Source organism: Sodiomyces alkalinus (genome assembly GCF_003711515.1).
Source record: "Sodiomyces alkalinus F11 unplaced genomic scaffold SODALscaffold_9, whole genome shotgun sequence".
Lineage (NCBI taxonomy): Eukaryota > Fungi > Ascomycota > Sordariomycetes > Glomerellales > Plectosphaerellaceae > Sodiomyces > Sodiomyces alkalinus.
In genome coordinates, this window is record NW_021167087.1 from 527,031 (window position 1) to 543,836 (window position 16,806).

General features: G+C 51.3%; 6 protein-coding genes across 6 annotated transcripts; 3 read left to right on the plus strand and 3 right to left on the minus strand.

The window, feature by feature from the left end:
- Positions 1-2,303: 2,303 nt before the first annotated feature.
- On the minus strand, positions 2,304-5,256 carry SODALDRAFT_281889 (hypothetical protein; the record flags this gene model as incomplete). The annotated part of the gene is made up of 2 exons (XM_028608312.1): positions 2,304-4,204; positions 4,260-5,256. 2 exons carry the CDS (start codon positions 5,254-5,256, stop codon positions 2,304-2,306), a joined length of 2,898 nt encoding a protein of 965 aa, XP_028464060.1.
- A 1,293-nt stretch (positions 5,257-6,549) lies between these two features.
- On the plus strand, positions 6,550-8,918 carry SODALDRAFT_335332 (hypothetical protein). The gene is made up of 2 exons (XM_028612427.1): positions 6,550-6,653; positions 6,714-8,918. The coding sequence occupies exons 1-2, from the start codon at positions 6,591-6,593 to the stop codon at positions 8,817-8,819; spliced, it is 2,169 nt and encodes a 722-aa protein (XP_028464061.1). The 5' UTR covers positions 6,550-6,590; the 3' UTR covers positions 8,820-8,918.
- Positions 8,919-9,132: 214 nt separating this feature from the next.
- On the plus strand, positions 9,133-10,204 carry SODALDRAFT_215722 (hypothetical protein). Its single transcript, XM_028607303.1, has one exon. It carries the CDS (start codon positions 9,525-9,527, stop codon positions 10,089-10,091), a length of 567 nt encoding a protein of 188 aa, XP_028464062.1. The 5' UTR covers positions 9,133-9,524; the 3' UTR covers positions 10,092-10,204.
- Positions 10,205-11,033: 829 nt separating this feature from the next.
- Positions 11,034-11,635, minus strand: SODALDRAFT_281897 (methionine-R-sulfoxide reductase B2; the record flags this gene model as incomplete). The annotated part of the gene is made up of 2 exons (XM_028608313.1): positions 11,034-11,431; positions 11,581-11,635. The coding sequence occupies 2 exons, from the start codon at positions 11,633-11,635 to the stop codon at positions 11,034-11,036; spliced, it is 453 nt and encodes a 150-aa protein (XP_028464063.1).
- A 1,143-nt stretch (positions 11,636-12,778) lies between these two features.
- Positions 12,779-15,058, plus strand: SODALDRAFT_298970 (ArfGap-domain-containing protein). The gene is made up of 2 exons (XM_028608859.1): positions 12,779-13,083; positions 13,154-15,058. Exons 1-2 carry the CDS (start codon positions 12,966-12,968, stop codon positions 14,782-14,784), a joined length of 1,749 nt encoding a protein of 582 aa, XP_028464064.1. The 5' UTR covers positions 12,779-12,965; the 3' UTR covers positions 14,785-15,058.
- Positions 14,959-16,191, minus strand: SODALDRAFT_335337 (hypothetical protein). The gene is made up of 2 exons (XM_028612428.1): positions 15,628-16,191; positions 14,959-15,476 (listed from the first exon to the last, which is right to left on the minus strand). The coding sequence occupies exons 1-2, from the start codon at positions 15,760-15,762 to the stop codon at positions 15,318-15,320; spliced, it is 294 nt and encodes a 97-aa protein (XP_028464065.1). The 5' UTR covers positions 15,763-16,191; the 3' UTR covers positions 14,959-15,317.
- Positions 16,192-16,806: the final 615 nt, after the last annotated feature.

The window sequence follows — 16,806 nt, forward strand, 5'->3', positions numbered from 1 at the left end:
CGGGACGCCGTCCCTAAGCGCTCCTTAGCCTAGAAACTTATTAGTAGGGGATTACCACGGCACCGAAGGGGGATACTTATAATAGCGATACTATTACTATTAGCGGCCTTTACCGTTATATATACGTTATAGAGATCTATAAGACGCTATTACTGTTATTTAGCTATGGAGGGGATTTATTAAGACGATTAGGATACACTATTACGGTATACCCGCGGTATTATAGCGGTACTAGCACGACTTATATCCTTATATAGATGCCGGCTATTAGTATACTAAAAATAGGCTATATTAGTTCCTATAGTATTAGAATAGGCCTCCACGTTATCTAGGTATATACCTAAGCGCTTACTATAATGAATATAACTACCCTAAATCAGCTACTACGGCACCGCCTTACCCCCCCCGGGGTTATATACGGTATAACTCAGACTAAGCCCTTTTTATAACGATTACGATTATTATTAGTATTAGCGTTATTATTAGGAGAAGATATCTACGACTATTAGCACGCTACCGTAGAGGCACTACTACGCTATAAAGGGAACTTATATTAAGCTACTACTATTAATTACTTATATATATATATATATAGATTATTACTATACTACCCAGTTAACCCTATACTACTACGCTACCGCGACGTTACCCGTAAGGCACTTATAGTAAACTATAGTGGGAAAATAATAAGAATCCTAAAGGGGTTTACTAATTAGTATAAACCGTAACGGTAAACCTATGGGACCGTAAGCGGGAATAGATCGGGAGGAAACCTATAACGAAAGCGTTAGCGTTATAGGAGGAAGAGGGAGGATTAAGGCACGAAGGCCTTAGGGGATATTAACTATCTAATTCTTATAATAGGGTAGAGCCTTACCCCCCCTACCTGCCGCCGGATATAGCAGGAACCTACCTAGGGGAGGTAGGAGGCGCCTACCTTCCCTACTCTTTTTATTAACCGAGTAAAAGGAATAAAGGGCACGATCCTCGGGGACGTAGGGAGGCTAAGACTAAAGGGCCGTGGCCTCCGTACCACGGAGGCGTGGCGGTACCCCCTTAGCCCTTACTCCGTCGCTAACGATTAGCTTAGGCTAACCTACCGAACCACTAGCCTACTATACTTCCCGTTAGCTATTAGCCTAGAGGTATAATCCAGATATATAGCAGAGACGAATCGGGGCTATATCGGCCCCGTAGCGGCACTACTCCACCTAAGGAAGTGTATAGGGGTTTTCCCCGGGGTTTACCCGGGTTTTCCCCTCTATAGCCACCCGAGAAGGACTATATAGTCTAGAAAGGCTCCTATAGATTAGTTAGGATAGCGGAGTAAGATCGATAATAATAATAATAATAACCCTTAATAGAAATACTCCTTATAATATATTTAATATAATCGCGAAATAGTTTAACTAATTAATTAGGCGTATTAGGAACAAAGGAGGAAAAACACGTTAACGTGTTACGACACGACTCGTAAAGCTAGGAGAGACGACGTTTCCCTAGGGTGACTAATCAGAAAGCAGACCCATAGTAACCCTTAGCTTACCTTTTCGCCCTACTCGGACCCACACCTACCCTTAGCTTAGCCACGGTCTTCAATATCAGTTTATCTGTAGTCTCTTCACTATCTTGTCTTATTACTCGTTTCTTTGATGACATGGTTCCAGCCGTTCAGGAAATATATGAAATAGAACCCGACCTAGTCGGTAGGGACGGAGTATTTGCACGCAACACCAAATCCCGAGACATCCTCACATGCGGTTGTATTTACAAAGTCCTGCATTTGTAATAAAATGCACCCGGCTTCACGAACACCATTGGCGAAGCAAGCCATTCTTCTTTGCGTTGGCCCAATTGACCAGGCTGAAGTAACTGCAACACGTTTCCTTTGATGAAGACAGAGACTCAAGATTCCCTTGCATGGTTCAGCAGAATCGTTGAACCCAACTCCGTACCGATAACACTTAGAATGTCTGGATATTCTCTATTCCCCCTTCCTCCATGCCCTCCTCATATCCGAAGGTGACTCCAAATCCTTCCAGTTCCGTAACGCCAGGGTATTACCGACCTAATTTGGCTCCTTCTGTTCCAACTCCTTGTCCGTTTTTTATACAATACAGTGTCTTACGCAATGAGAATCAGCTCGGCAAGCCAGGGACACATAGTAACGAGCCCCGAAGCCGCAGAAGCGAGGGTCTGCTTCGATGAGTTTCAACGGGATGAATGCTCTACACGTTATCCAGAGACACCTGTTCGTCCTGCCTCGGCTCAATCAGGTCCAGAATTGAGGAAATATATTCGCCCTACAGAGGGAGGGCTGTCAGTATGCCTTGCAAAACAACATAGAGGTTAGGTAGGAATCTTACTAGAGGCTGGTTATGGGCGAGGAGGTAGAACAGATGCGGACGCACGGCGAGGAACAACCGTTCGTTCCAGCCGCCCGACTGGCCCTGGTTCAAAAGAGCCTCCTCCGCCTGCGTCTTGGGAACGTTCCGCGCAATGTTGCGCAGAATGAGAGCTGCACTGAGGGGAATGCCCCCCGGGCGGGGAGGCGCCGAAGGGTTCCTCTCATCTGGGGCTGTCGGTGTTTCCAAGTAGGTCAGAGTCAAGAGTTTCGCGGGCTGGACCCAGTTCGGCCGCGAACTGCCGGAGAGTGCCTTTCCCACGTTATGGGGGAAGAGGCACGCGGCATGGGTTGCGAGATGACGGGCAAAGACGCCGAACTCCTGTGCGACGGGCGAGCTAAATGTGGTGCAATCCGCCCAAAGACACGCGAATGGCTTTGTCACGTTCGGGAAAAGACCATCGCTGTTCTTGGTGATACCTAGATGGGCCATCGTCACATGGGTCGCCATGTCGTCTGTATTGTGGAAGAAGAGACCGCACTTCTCCCCGGGTCTCTCGGAATCCCAGAGGCAGCGGCGGTATTCTTTGCCATCAAGGCCGATGGGCAGCCGACGTGCGCGGATCCCCTGAATAATGAATTTCTGCTGCGGCTGCTCGCCAGGGCCATCCGTCGTCAGAACCTCAGCCTTGGACTCCTTGTAGACAGTCGTACTGTTGCGAATAAAGTCGGCGGGCGTGATCAGGAACTGCCCAATTGTTTTTAGGGCCGCGGTGAAGGCGTTCTGATACGCCTGCCAGGCTGTGATCTGAGTGACGAAGGAATCTTTGTCCTCCTCGAAGAAGCACCTGACCCATGCCTGACATCGCTCAGGCTCGTTCAACTTCAAGAGATCTTGGAGTAGATCGGGCGGCATGGGACAAGGCAACTCGGGAGGGGCGACCTTTAGTTCCGGGGTCATGATGATCTGACGCTGGACCTGCTTGGCGCCATGCGAAAGGAGGCGTACAAGGTGAGTAACCAGGTGCTGGCACTCAATCGAGCTAAGGAGGCTATCAACATTAGAAACGACAGCGGTGTACTGATAGAGAAAGTCGAGGCAGGCATCTTTCAGCTCATTGTCGTCCACGAGCAGCCAGGTGCAAACTCTCCGAAGGACACTCGCTGGAACGTTCTCCAATTTGTTGGTCTCTTCGGAGTAAATAGAGATCCGGGTAAGCGCACGCAGGCAGCCGAGAACCATACCGAGGTCGTCTGAGTCGACGCAGTCCATGAGGACCTTGTAAAGAGGATCGCTAGACTCGAGCTCCAGGTATGGTGTGATAGCCTCGGCAACCTCGACCATTAGATGTTTCAGTTCAATGACAGAATCTTGAGGCGGAAGCTTGAGAGCGATGCAAATGGCATCTTTCACGACAAGCGCCTTGATAGAGAGAAAATAAGCGTTATCGGCCAAGAGGACCATATTGCGGAGTGTAAGGGCGGCTTCGTTGATGAGCTGTAGTTGGTCTGCAAAGTCCGCAGGATGTACCGAATCGATACGATGCTTCGGCTTCAGAGAGTCAATGCGCTCGAGGATGTCGGGAGTTCCATCGATGGAAAGGGTGTTGGGACCAGGCGCGTTGCACCAGGGCGGTAACGAATCAACATTCCACTTGACTTCGTAAAAGAGGCTGCTCACTTCCAAGACCTTTTCAACGAGTCCACGGGCAAGATCGCCGAACTGCTCAAACCGAAATTTGTCTCCTCGCTCAAACGAGATTCTGACCAAATGGTTGAGCGCGAACGCTTGTTCGCTGGGTATGCCGGACAGCAAGCCATTCACACAGCGGATGTAAATGCTGGGGGGCATGTTCACACCTATCTATCGTAAGCCTTGACACAACCACTTTAACAAAAGGAAAAAGTAACTTACCAGGGGGGAATCGGGGGCCTTTGAGAGGCTGTGGCTGCGGCGCCGCATGTCGGCGTCGAGCAAACGCAATGGGGTTATTGCTTGGCGTGTCGACAGGACGCAATGGAATTCCATGCATGGGCTGAAAGGAAGCAGGCTGGTACGAATCCACAGCCGACGAAACGTACTCTCTGTCCTGGGGGGTGAAGCTGTCACTGGGCCCACGTTGAACACGCCCGTGTGCAGAGAACGGGACCGGTGTGTGAGCCAACTGGCCAGGGGTTTGGTTGTGGGCTGGGTAATGAACAGGCGAGTTGCTCGGCTGGCCATTGACATTCTGTGGAGTTGCACTGGGTCGATCCTGGCTGCTATTGATAAGATGTGAGGCTGCCTGCGTGGCCGAAGAGTGACGCGACGAGCGGGCCGGAGCTGTGTCGGGTTGAAAGATCACTCGCTGGGGGGGTGCCTCTCTGAGGCCTCGTGAGGCACGCAGACTAGCGCTAGTAGGTGTGGTTTCAGGAGCGGTGCGGTCTCGTGAAGGGGTAGCAGTCGCATCGTCCCCAGAGGCAGCCGAGTCGCCAGCCATGGAGCTCTCGTGTTTTCCCCCACGGAAGTTCTCCCGAGTGCGGGTCAACAGAGACCCGCCCTTTGCCGTGACATCCTCCAGGATATCTTTGGGAGGCGGTTCCTTCCCATGAACAGTACTGATTTCAAACGCCGCCAGGTTCTTATAGTATTTCTCTTTTAGCTGGTAGGCTGTGGATGGTTCGTTGGTTGTAGGAATTCCCAGCTTCTCCCGCATCTTACGCCAAAGCAACTTCTCTTCCGTTACTTTATCATATCCACCGTTCGCCACAATAAGATTGAACGTCTTGTAAAGATCCAAATTCACGTTAGAGACCTTGGGTTCAGGGTCCAAAGTGGTGCCGCGTTGTGCATGGTAGGCTTTAAGCCGAGCCATGAACTCCTCATATTCGGGAGTGCGGTCGATCGTGTGTATGGGGCCCTCCGATTCCATTGTCATCTTTGCAGATCGGCGCGCAAGAGGGCGCGGCGAGTATCAGTCCACTATAATATCTATACCAAGCAGTCAGCACAGCCTACCCTTGAGATTGGGCAGCTAACGGGGGGGAAAGAGTGTACGGAAGTGGGGATGCTTGTTGTTGGCCATGGGAAGACGCGAAGAATTATGGTGGTAACAGACCATACACACACAAACCTTGCTATACCACAGCTGAATAGACTGAGCGAATGCAGCAAGGGCTGTCGGGCGCGCGATTGCGCAGTTGATTTGTGAGCCTCACTGCACTGCTATCCGCCCACACAAAAAGTCGTGGAGATGCGATTGGGACTTGTTGTTTGATGACGGAAGATCCTATTAGCAGTCACCCTTGAAAACTGGTCGTGCCACGAACCGCGAAGGAACTCAACAGGCACCTACCTTAAGGTACTAGGTACGTAGTACCTAGTACGAAAAGTGCTTGACGCCATGCGTATAAACAAGGTACGTACCTGCTTCCTGTCTTATCTCCACGTGCACAAAATGTTTATCTTTGTTATCGTTCATATCGTGTTTATCGTGCTTATCGTGCTTATCGTGCTTATCGTGCTTATCGTGCTTATCGTGCTGGTCGGCTCTTTCCAAGGTTCCAATTCTCGAGGGGTTTCCGTTTCTGACAGCCATTATTATAATAATACTTCTTTCACCGGGGATTTAACACTACGATGGGTTGATTGCCTTGCCTTCGACATCATGAACCGAGTCTTGTCGATGGTCCCAGCTTGGCGCCTCTTCTAGTGTTTTATCAACTTCTTAAGTGTCTCTAGACATATAACTGGAACTATGACCGACGGTGGATATCGATCTTTCTGCAGCATACTACGATATCGATTCCCTTGCCCGAATCGTACCTTGTATCGCGACGATCGCCTCGTCTCTGGTCACATCTCGTAGCTGGCCCCTTTCCTTTGGTTTCAAAGGCGACATCTTGGTCGTTATCTTATCGTCTCATTATGATGTCGCGATTCGGGGCCAGTAACCCCCAGACATACACTTTTCCATTGACCAGAGTTTCAGTCGGACTCCTTCATTCGCTATCGCAAGAGCAACATCGAAGAACTCATACCACCGACGTGACTCTGACTCTCGAATCAGATGTACAGACTCTACACGAAGCTCACCAGCTAGGAAATGGGATTGCAGCGACGTCTGACTTTATTCTTGTCCTCCGTAGTGGGCCCCATCAATTGGTAAATGGGTTGCCATCCGCCATGGAGATGTTGACTGATGACCTGACGTGACAGGAGACGCTTTGCCTGGGGAAGTTGACGCCATCTAGTTGCCGGCAGTTCATGTACGAAATTTCTCAGCGCGAGGCAGAAAAGACATTCCGCCTGAGATATGAGCTTTCCCGGGTACATTTCTCAAGGACTGGCCACCCAGCCATTCGCATGCTGATATACCAACAAACGTAGGGAGACATTCGCGAGATACGAGCCGAATTCCTGAGGCAGGTCGACTTTATACAGACTATGCGGCTTTTCGAGGAGATGGGACTTTGGGTCCGTCGATCCAAGCACTCTTCATCGCGGTTTTATGCTACAACTCCTCCATCGTTTTCGCGACCTTTCTCACGGCATACAGATTTCTCGATTCCCCTTCCTTCAGACGCGAGTTTTCGGACATCCCCAATGCCACATCATCGACACCACATCCAGACGTCCCCTTACCAGAACAGCACCTCATTGACCTCCCCGTTTGCCTCTTCTTCATCTCCATTGGGATATTCAACTGATCACGCATCTCTATCCCCGCTGATATCGACTCCAGAATCACTCAGTTTACTCACGGGCCAATATGCTTCTTCTCGTGGCCCCAGTCCTCTGAGCAGGAAGGTTGGAGAGGCGCCATTCGGGCCCCAGCAACAAATGTCCCATCAGGCCTCCGTTCGGGCAGTAAACTCAAGCCCTGTGCACCCAGGGCCTCCACACAAGTCGATGCCGGGAAGTCTTCACTCTCCTGATGGTCTGCCAGGCGGTCACTTTTCCAGGAAATATTGGTCTGTTGACAAGCCTTTGACGACGTCGGAGGCTCCTTTGTGCAGATCGCCCATCCCCCGGCCCAGTTCCCTGACAAACATGCGAGCTATGTTGCCTCCTCCCAGGAAGCTCCCATTCCAGCACTCTCCCAAGAAGAGACCCGGCTTGCACGCGACCCCTGAGGACGAAGTTGGTCGTTCCGGTCTGGCTAGCGCAGTGGTAACCATGGAGAACCTAAATCAACAACCTATTCTATCCCCTCCGACCCACAATCCCACTTCGGCTCCGTTCATGGAAAGACGATTGTCAACAAGTCGAGATGTAGGCGTCCATCGGCATGACGGAATGCGTACAGAAGTATCAGCATTCAATATGAGAGAGGCAGGTCCGACTTCAGCAGCACACCCAGCTTGTCCACAACTTGCAGCAACAGAACTTGAAACCACGAGAAAAGCGGATACTGAAAGTCGGGAGTGGTCGCGAAAAAATGAACCTGGAATCATCATAGAACAATCCTTCTTGGACTCAAACGGTGCCGTCCGATCCGACGATAGGAAAAACAAAGAAAGTGCACCCCATAACAAGAAACGTCAAAAACGAACCGGCTCTCCTGGAGGAGCTAAAGTCCAAAATCAGCTTCGGGAACTCGAGTCAAGAATCACAGCGTATGGGCCAGTGCCCGATGAGGTGAAGGATAACTGGAAGGATCTCTCGCGTCTTCGCCCCCGAAAAAATGCTGCCAAAACTGCTTTGGTATCGAGAAAGCAAAGCCTAGGAGATGCTGGAATTTTGAAGACGAGGGGCATAGCGGCTCAGGGCAGCAGAGCAGCGTCGGGGTCAAGGTTGGACTCTCCTGACGCAATAAACTCGGGTGGTTCAACCAGCGTGTCGCGCTCGCCAAAACCTCAGCAAGATACCAAGTCTCGAGACTTCGGTGTCTCTTGTAACATTCAAGATTGCGAACTCGACTGCGGGACCCAGGCGATCATGGACATGGAACATACCGTCAACTTGTTCAATGCAGATCTGCCTTGTCAAGACCATGCCGCACATGTGGCTGACGCCACCCAAGCGGACGAGCATTGCGTAGTTCATCTCAGGAAGCATGATATTGCCACGCAGACCATTTCAATAACCAAGGATGCTGCGATATACTGCTCTATCAAGAAACCAGGAATCCATATCTCGTCGCAAACAGACACGCCTACGTCAAATGCTGACCTGCAGACAATAGAGGACACAACCACCCGAAAAACACGCCACTCGGAATACGATGATCATGCACTGGTGGTCGGCCTGCAGCTGATCGATGAGGCAAGGCATTTGGTCCACGAGCGTCTCGACGGCGATCTCGACAACCTGGAGCGTGGCTATGAATTTGACATGCGGGAATCTACAGCAAAGATGCTGCAATCTGTCGAAAGACTGGCGCAGGAAAATTTAGACAACCACGGCCCTGCCATCCTAAATCTACCTTTTGGCAAGATGGTAGGCAACTATCTAAAGACACGTCAGGCTGACTTGACTGGTCCAGCTTGCTAGATGGGCGACGTCCATGTTCCCATGCTGTTAACATAACGGCTCGGAAACAGCAAATCGGGCTGCGGATCCGGCATTTTCTCCTTATAGGGCATAGCTAGCATTCATGAAAATCAGACAGGATGAAAACAAAACACTAATTACCTGTTCCTTGGATACAAAAGCCTCCCGCGGTAACGGAATGTCAATATTTAGCCACGGTAATCTATCGTATGTATTATCGGTTCTCCGTGATGTGTTTGTAGTAAATAAAAATTAAAAATGCAAATACAAATAAATAAGAGAAGACAAGAGAGAAGAAGAAAAAAAAGAAATGGGGGGGGGGGGATACTGTGGATGGATTGATATGGTAGGGCGGTAAGACAGTTATACGCGGCTACTCAATCTCTACAACTCCATACCTACCTATATAATCTTGTTTGATATTGTGACACTTGGGCAGCTTTGACGCTGGGTTTGACTGAGATAACTACTAAGTGCTGGCTGCCTCGAAAAGCGTTTGATGTGTCGCTTGGTGCATACATTCATACATTCCTGGCACATGCCGAGCCGACAGCCTAGCAACGCTCACCGTTGCTTTCTTCTCCTCACCATACCCAAATACCCAAATACTCTCCCCAACGACAACAAATCGAAGCAGGTCACACACCTGAAATATTCATCCTAGAACGTCTACTTGATCAGTCCGCTAGGCCGAATCTTCACCACATGGCGGCCATTATTCCTAAAACAGACGATGGCTCCAACGGGGATGGGATTCTCAGCGAGAATCCGACGACCGGACGGCGTCTTCCTCAGTGTCTAGACCGCCCGCTCGATTGTTTCCTGTGCCCGGCGTCTGATCTGACTCCTCGTCAGGCGTCCAACATCTGCAAGACTCTCCTCATCAGAATCACTATCCAGGTTTCTCCCACTATTGCCGTTCAGAGCTTTCTCGTGATGGTCTTGATCGTTCCTGTCCTCCTCGACAAGCTTTCTACGCTCCTTCTTGAGTCGCCTGGTCTTGCGCGTATCATTTCTGTTCGTCTTCTTGTCGGTCTCTGCGTCCATGGCGTGGCAATGCCTCTTGAGGGGCCTACTCCTGAGCACTCGTCCGTGAATAGGGGTGTCAACAGCCGCATCATTCTTCTGCCCGACAACTGCTCCATTCGCCTTCCCACGAGCACTGCGGGATCCCGAGGCTTTGCGGATGAGCCGGATTGGGCGGTCTTGTACAGGAGACGTAGGCGTAACCGGAGGCGTAGGCGAAACCAACGGTGCCTCAAAGTCAGCTAGAAAATTCAGTCAGTAATGAGACTGCGAGCGGGTTGGCCGTTTTGCAGTTGGGTCTCTAGCTTGGGGTTCTGTGGAGATGGGCGCTGAGTTCGACTGAGACGCTTTGGGATTGTCTCGATGTCGGAATAACGAGGCTCGGAGAGCAGAAACGAGTGAATAAGGCCTGGGGCAGTGTTGAGCCTGTGCCTGGTATCCTGGCGTGAAATCTGGAAGAGGCCTGCGATACATGTCCACGACGGGGCTAGACTGGCCCTTGTTGTGTAGTGAAGGGCTCTGGGTCATTGATATTCGTGAAAGGATATGTAAAATTGTACCTTACAAACCACAGAAGGGCGTACCTAAAATAGATATTGAACAAGACTGGTGGTAATCTTGTATAAGACTGAGCGTACTACACTAGAATCTGAAGTTGCATCTTGGGAGAGTAGAAGTAAGAGGGATGCAGGGATGAAGGGATGAAGAAGGGACGAAGAAGAAAAGAGGGGGGGGGGGATGGGATAGGGAGTTGCCTGGAAGGGGCGGGTATCGTTATATAGACTGTTCATCGTGCTAAAAGGGAGAGAGTCTGTGGCTGGCTGAGCGTTGGGAACGACTATTCACCTACAGAGATAGTTTGTATTTAATTATTTCCGGCCTGGTGAGTTTGTGGCGTCAAAACTTTCATGGATGGCTTCATCTAGGTTTGGGGCCTTCTGTGAAGATTTCCTCGGAATGGGATACTTGAAAGGAGCCATGACGAGGTCTGGTACGAGAGGTTTCTGCTAATGGTACGGCTTCGAAAAGAAATAGAAGGTTGAATAAAGTTCGTCGAGGCAAATAAGTGAACACAGAGCCCACGAGGTCCTTGGTATGCTGTGTAAGTAGGGAAACATAAATCCCAGTATGGTGGAAACAAACTACATCACTTCGTCCATGTCATTTGTCTGGGAACCCCCTACAAGGTCAAGCCTTGCTCTCCTTACCCTTTCCGTCTCCCTCACCCGTCGACCTTTTATCCTGCGGGGAGAAGGTCAAGCTGACGCTATTAACACAGTGCCGCTCATCAGTGGGCGTGTCGAAGCCCTCCCCTTTAAATACGTGGCCCAAGTGGCCGCCGCAGTTCGAACAGACAATCTCCGTGCGAGAGATGCCAAAGGAACGGTCTTCGTGGCGGGTAACAGCACCTGGGATGCTGTCGTAGTAGGCAGGCCAGCCGCAGCCAGATTTGAACTTGTGGTTGGCCTTGTAGAGGGGAGCACCGCAGCCGGCGCACCCATATACACCTTCAGATGGGTAGTGTTTGTCGTACGTTCCGGACCCCGGGGGCTCTGTCCCTTTCTCACGGAGGATGCGGAATTGTTCTGACAAATTCGTGTCAACATCAAGCACGTCTAACTTCTCCGTATCTCCGTGCAATTGTTCGACACTCCGTTTGCCTCTGGCTTGTGGAGTGAAGCAACAAAAAGAGAGAGAGAGAGAGAGAGAAAATGAAGAAAAAAAGGGGTCTCACCTTTGTTAAGAACCGCACGCCACTCGTCGTTGGTTCTCTGGTCCGGGTAACTCATCTTGTTGGAGGCTGAGTTAGACGTTCCAAAGAGGGAACTCAGAAGGGGGATAGGCATGGAAGCTTGAAGGGAGCCACGATATATGAGTGGGTAGGACTTTGGTGGCCGGATTGCGGGCGTCCCAGCTCGCGCAAACCTAAAGATCGTGTGGAGGACAGTCGAGAGTAATGGTGAGAGTCGCATGAGAGAAAAGGACCTTATTCTCAGAAAGGAGATGGCGTTGTGTTTTGCAAGGTCTGCAGCGTATTAAGCATCGCCACACGTATAGATATACGAATATGTCCTCGCCGTTATGTGTATGTAGTATATAATATACTGCAACTCGAATTGGGATTGAATACGAATGAACTGCAACCACTTATTGAAAGGAGACCCAGAACCAGCTGCGAAGTGACGTCGAAATCGAGTCGACGATTTATGGTTATTAGTAGCGGTTCTTCGATGATGATGCGCATGGACTGGACATGGGTAACAATACTTTGTGGAATGTACACAGTACTTTGTTAGCGTCCGTACCTACGTAAGAAGTACTCGTACTGTCTTGTTCTTTTCAGACACCCTTGGACAACCAAGTCCCGCATCCATTGACAACTTAGGTTTAACATTGGAATATTTGTGCTCGTGAATATAATTAGGTAGAAATTAAGTAGATCTCTGTATAGACGTACCTACCTGGCTATTTCCACTTAGAAACTGAGTAGCATGATGTAGAATATTTGAAGATTTGTCACGAGATCGTCTCTGCGTAAGGTGACCTCTTACAGAGTCGCAGGTTTGGGAAGATGTTAAGATGGCAGCTCATACTCGCACGGAGATGTGTATCCGTACTTCGTAGGTACCGATCCCCGCAGTCGCATCGGCTGTCGACCCACTCACGCTAAACCATCTTAAGCAGTAAAACCCCTTCCACACGTTTCTTCCACCGTAGCTCCGATAATTACCTAAGGTACCTTAGGTAATGTAAGGTACCTAGGTAAGGTAAGGTACCTAGGTAAGGTAGGTATAAATACTTTGTACAAGGTACCTGCTCCCAATCTGAACCCCCGAAAGGTGGACCCCGCTCGTTTTCAGGCAACACGTCGTCTGAGCAGTTGGCATTGTAATCAAATTGTTACTCTGTAATTCGTAGTTATTTCACTTTCCAGGCACCCGAATCTCGACTTCCTTCGAGCTACACGCTGGCCGTAAGACACTCCTTACGCTACTTCCATAATCATCAAAACCAGTTTCGCGCCCCAACCGATACGTATAACGCATTCGTCACGTCTTTTCCATCGACCACCCCCCCATTGAGTACGCCACAGCTGACTGGGCTTGAACCATAGCAACAATGTCACGGAGACCGCCCAACCCTGCCGCCCAGCGCGCGGCCCAAAACCAGCAGACGATCAAGAATCTCCTGAAATTGGAACCAAACAAGGTCTGCGCCGACTGCAAAAGAAACAAGCGTAAGCCGGCAATGCCCCGATTCCCATCTTCTTCGTCCTAGCACATCTCTGACTCGAATGCTCCTCGCAGACCCTCGCTGGGCTAGTTGGAATCTCGGCGTCTTCATCTGCATCCGATGCTCGGGCATTCACCGAGGCATGGGAACTCACATCAGCCGTGTCAAATCTGTCGACCTCGATTCGTGGACCGACGAGCAGCTCCAAAGTATCCTGAGCTGGGGAAATGCGCGCGCCAACAAGTACTGGGAATCTAAGCTCGCACCAGGCCACGTTCCCTCCGAAGCCAAGATCGAGAACTTCATCCGCACCAAGTATGAGCTCAAGAGATGGGTGATGGACGGTCCCAAGCCCGATCCGGCCACCTTGGACGTGGATGGCGATGACGATGTCCCCCTGAGCATCGTCAAGGAGAAGCAAAACGTCGAGAGGAGGGAGTCAGTGCGCAAAGCCTCTGTTGGCCAGTCGGCAGCCCCGTCGTCTAAGGTTCCCGCATCACAGGCAGATCTTATTGGCGGCGACGATCTTCCTCAGAGATCGAATTCGGCAGGTCCTTCGTCCGTCAAAGTGGCCTCCAAGGCTGGACCGGCACCTCCCAAGACGACGAGCACTAAGGATTCGTTGCTGGGTTTGGACTTCTTCGGCGAACCGGCTGCACCACCCCGTCCGGCGAGCACCTCGAACGCTGGCGGTGTCGGAACGGCCCCGTCACGCCCCGATTTGAAGCAGTCCATCCTTTCGCTCTATGCCACGGCGCCGCGTCCCCAGGCTCAGCCTTCACAAAGCACGCAGGCCCCCGGCTCGTTTGGATCTATGCCTTCGCCCAATAACGGACACCAGCAGCAGTCCTCCCTGGGAGGCGTGCAGGATGCTTTCAGTAGTCTTAGTTTTACCAGTACTACCAGTCCGAAGCCCGCCCCCGCCGCTGCCGATCCTTTCGCCAGTTTCTCAAGCCCGCCTCTCAGCACCAGGCCCGCCCCGCAGGCCTCCTCGACAGCATCCTCAGCCTTCGGTGGCTTGAGTGGAGGAAGCTTCTTCGACTCCAAGCCTGCAGCCCCGTCTGGCCCATCTCACCAGAAGCAGGTCTCTAACAGTAGCTTCGGGGGGTTCGCTTGGTCGACTTCACCTCCACCGGCATCTGCTGCCGTCGCACCTCCGCCGGCCAAGCAAACCCAGCCCTCGTCGATGGGTGACCTCTTCGACCTCTCAGCGCCGACATCCCAGCCCGTCTCGGCCCCCAAAGCCACCTCTTCTACGGCTTCTTCTGGCTCTGTGTTCAACTTGTCATCCGACACACCGAAGCCTTCGCAACCCGCCGTTACTTCCACTACTTCCACCCCTCTCGCATCGTCCAACCTATCCGGGGCCGACGTCTGGGGCTCCAATGCCTGGGGCGCACCCGACGCATCATCCTCCACAAACGCTCCTCAGGCGTCCAAGTCGTCTGCAACAACCGCCAGTAGCAGCGGAGTAGGCGGCTGGGGGGGCTCGGCGGCGCTCGGGTCGGGGTCTTTCGCGGACACGCCTATTGTCCCTGGAGCGTCGGGTGGATTCAGCGCCGCGCCTAAGGTTTCGGCTGACGAGGAGTTCGGTGGGTGGACTAGCAGCACTGGTCCGACGACGAGCAGCGGCAACAGCGCGGCTAAGCCGGCGACCGGTTCATTCGCTGGTAACGACGATCTATTCTCCAACGTTTGGCAGTAGGATTCGCGTGTGAGAACACCACAAGAAAGGTATCTTTTTTTCTTCTTCCACGTTGACTACAGATCGGAAGGTTCATTGTCTAGCGTGTCACAAACAAAAGGGAAAAAGAAGCGGGGAAATGGTGGATGGTGTCGTTTTCAAAAAAACATTAGTCGGGGCATTTGTGAGAGAGGAAGTCAGTCGCGCAAGCCATAGAAACTTGAGAGATGATAATGATGATATATCCCAGCATACTATCGTAAATACAAGGGCTGCACCCAAACTCCGTAGCCATGCCAGCGCCTGCCATTGTTTTCCATCACACCAAGTCACCAAACAATGTTCCAAGTCGTCGTTTCGAGGGGCCTCCAATGGCCAGTCTCCGCCCGTGACGTACACAATACTCCCTAAGCTGGTCGAAGTCGGCAGCTTTGAACCGTAACTCTCCAGTGAATCATCGATACGTCCGTTCTATGCATAGAGCGCTCCGCAGATAGTTCCTGCGCCCAGTGTTTCCTGTCACCTTGCGACGCCCAAAAAAAACCCCCCCACATTTAGAAGAACAACTTGAGGAGATAATACAGCAGGATTAGAGGTCCAATGATGAGACCGGCGAGCTTGAGGATCGCAACCTTGTTGCCGGCCGCGGCCATACGACCTAGTCGGCCTGCGGAGCCCTTGAGGGATGTTGACATGGCGGAGAAAGTGTCGGACTATGGAGAAAGACCAGCAAACAGTCAGCCAGGGAAGTGCCACAAGACGTAGGCATGATAAGGGGACTCTTTGAATTTGAAGGTCAAGGAGAAATGGGCAGAAATGTCTTCGAGAAGCAGGAGACGGAGGGAGAAGAGGCAGGCAACGTACGGTATTGTCAATGACTTCTTGGGACCGAGCATTATCGTAAATGTCGATGGTAACGCCGCGTAATGCCGAGACTTTCGAGGATAGCTCTTCGAGACGGGCGTTGTTCTGACGTTCTCGTTCATATGCTTCCGACATGGTGGGAAGTGCGTATCTCAGACGGACAGTCGGGTTCGGTCGGTGTAAGAGACGCTCGAAGGTAGGAGGCAAAAGTTGGTGATTTTACAGGGCTGGGATAACGCGTCGCTGGCAGGAGGGTTAATTATGCGAGTAGCGATGGGTAAAGTAGCTACGCAGGCAATTTTCGCTTCTTTCGTTTCGTTTCAAAAGAGAGGCGGGAACCAATCACGAAAGATTGTACCATGCACAGCGGAACGGAAATGGAGTGAAGAGGGTCGGAAGATTCTGGAAGCGATGGTGATGTTTGACTAGATGGTGCTGTGCAGAGACTTGGAGTCTGCCTGTCGGGGTTTGGCTTTCTCGTCGTGTCGTGGAAATTGGGGAGATGATATGTATCCGTGGATGCAGGGGTAGGAGAATGGAATTGGAGGAGGCGATAATGACGATGTTGGACGAGGCTGAGGCCGCACGGGTATGTGACGAACCTCGAGCGAGTGCCACACACGCTTTGCACCGCCACAATAAAGTGCGAAGTGCACACCTATGGGAATGCGACATCGTGGCGCGGAAACCCCCGCAATAAAGTACCTTCCATCCAATCCCGACACCGGAAGATACAACTGGTGGGGTGGGTGTCATCTGCACCCCCAGACCGTGAGGTATGAACCTGGAAGTACAGAGTAACATGTACGAACGTCTTCGTATGTATCAGCAGATCGATATTCTCATCATCATAAAAAAAATAGAAAATAAAAGAGCAGAAAACACACGCCTCCTTCCCAGTGGCGATTAGATACGACCATTGGAGACACATCTTCCTCATCTGCAATAATCACACCTCATTCATAATGCAGGCGAATTTGCTGGTGTTACGGCCACACTAGTATAAGGTAAGGTACGCAAGGTATTCACCCTGTGGTCACTTGGAGGGGTACCTGGATGCAGGACGGGAGTACATGCCCAACAGTACTCGTGTACCTGGTCCCCTTGTCTGGAGATCAAAAGCCAAGCATTTCCCCGAACCCCTCTACGTAATCCCGCCTCTGATGTTGCTCCGTAGCA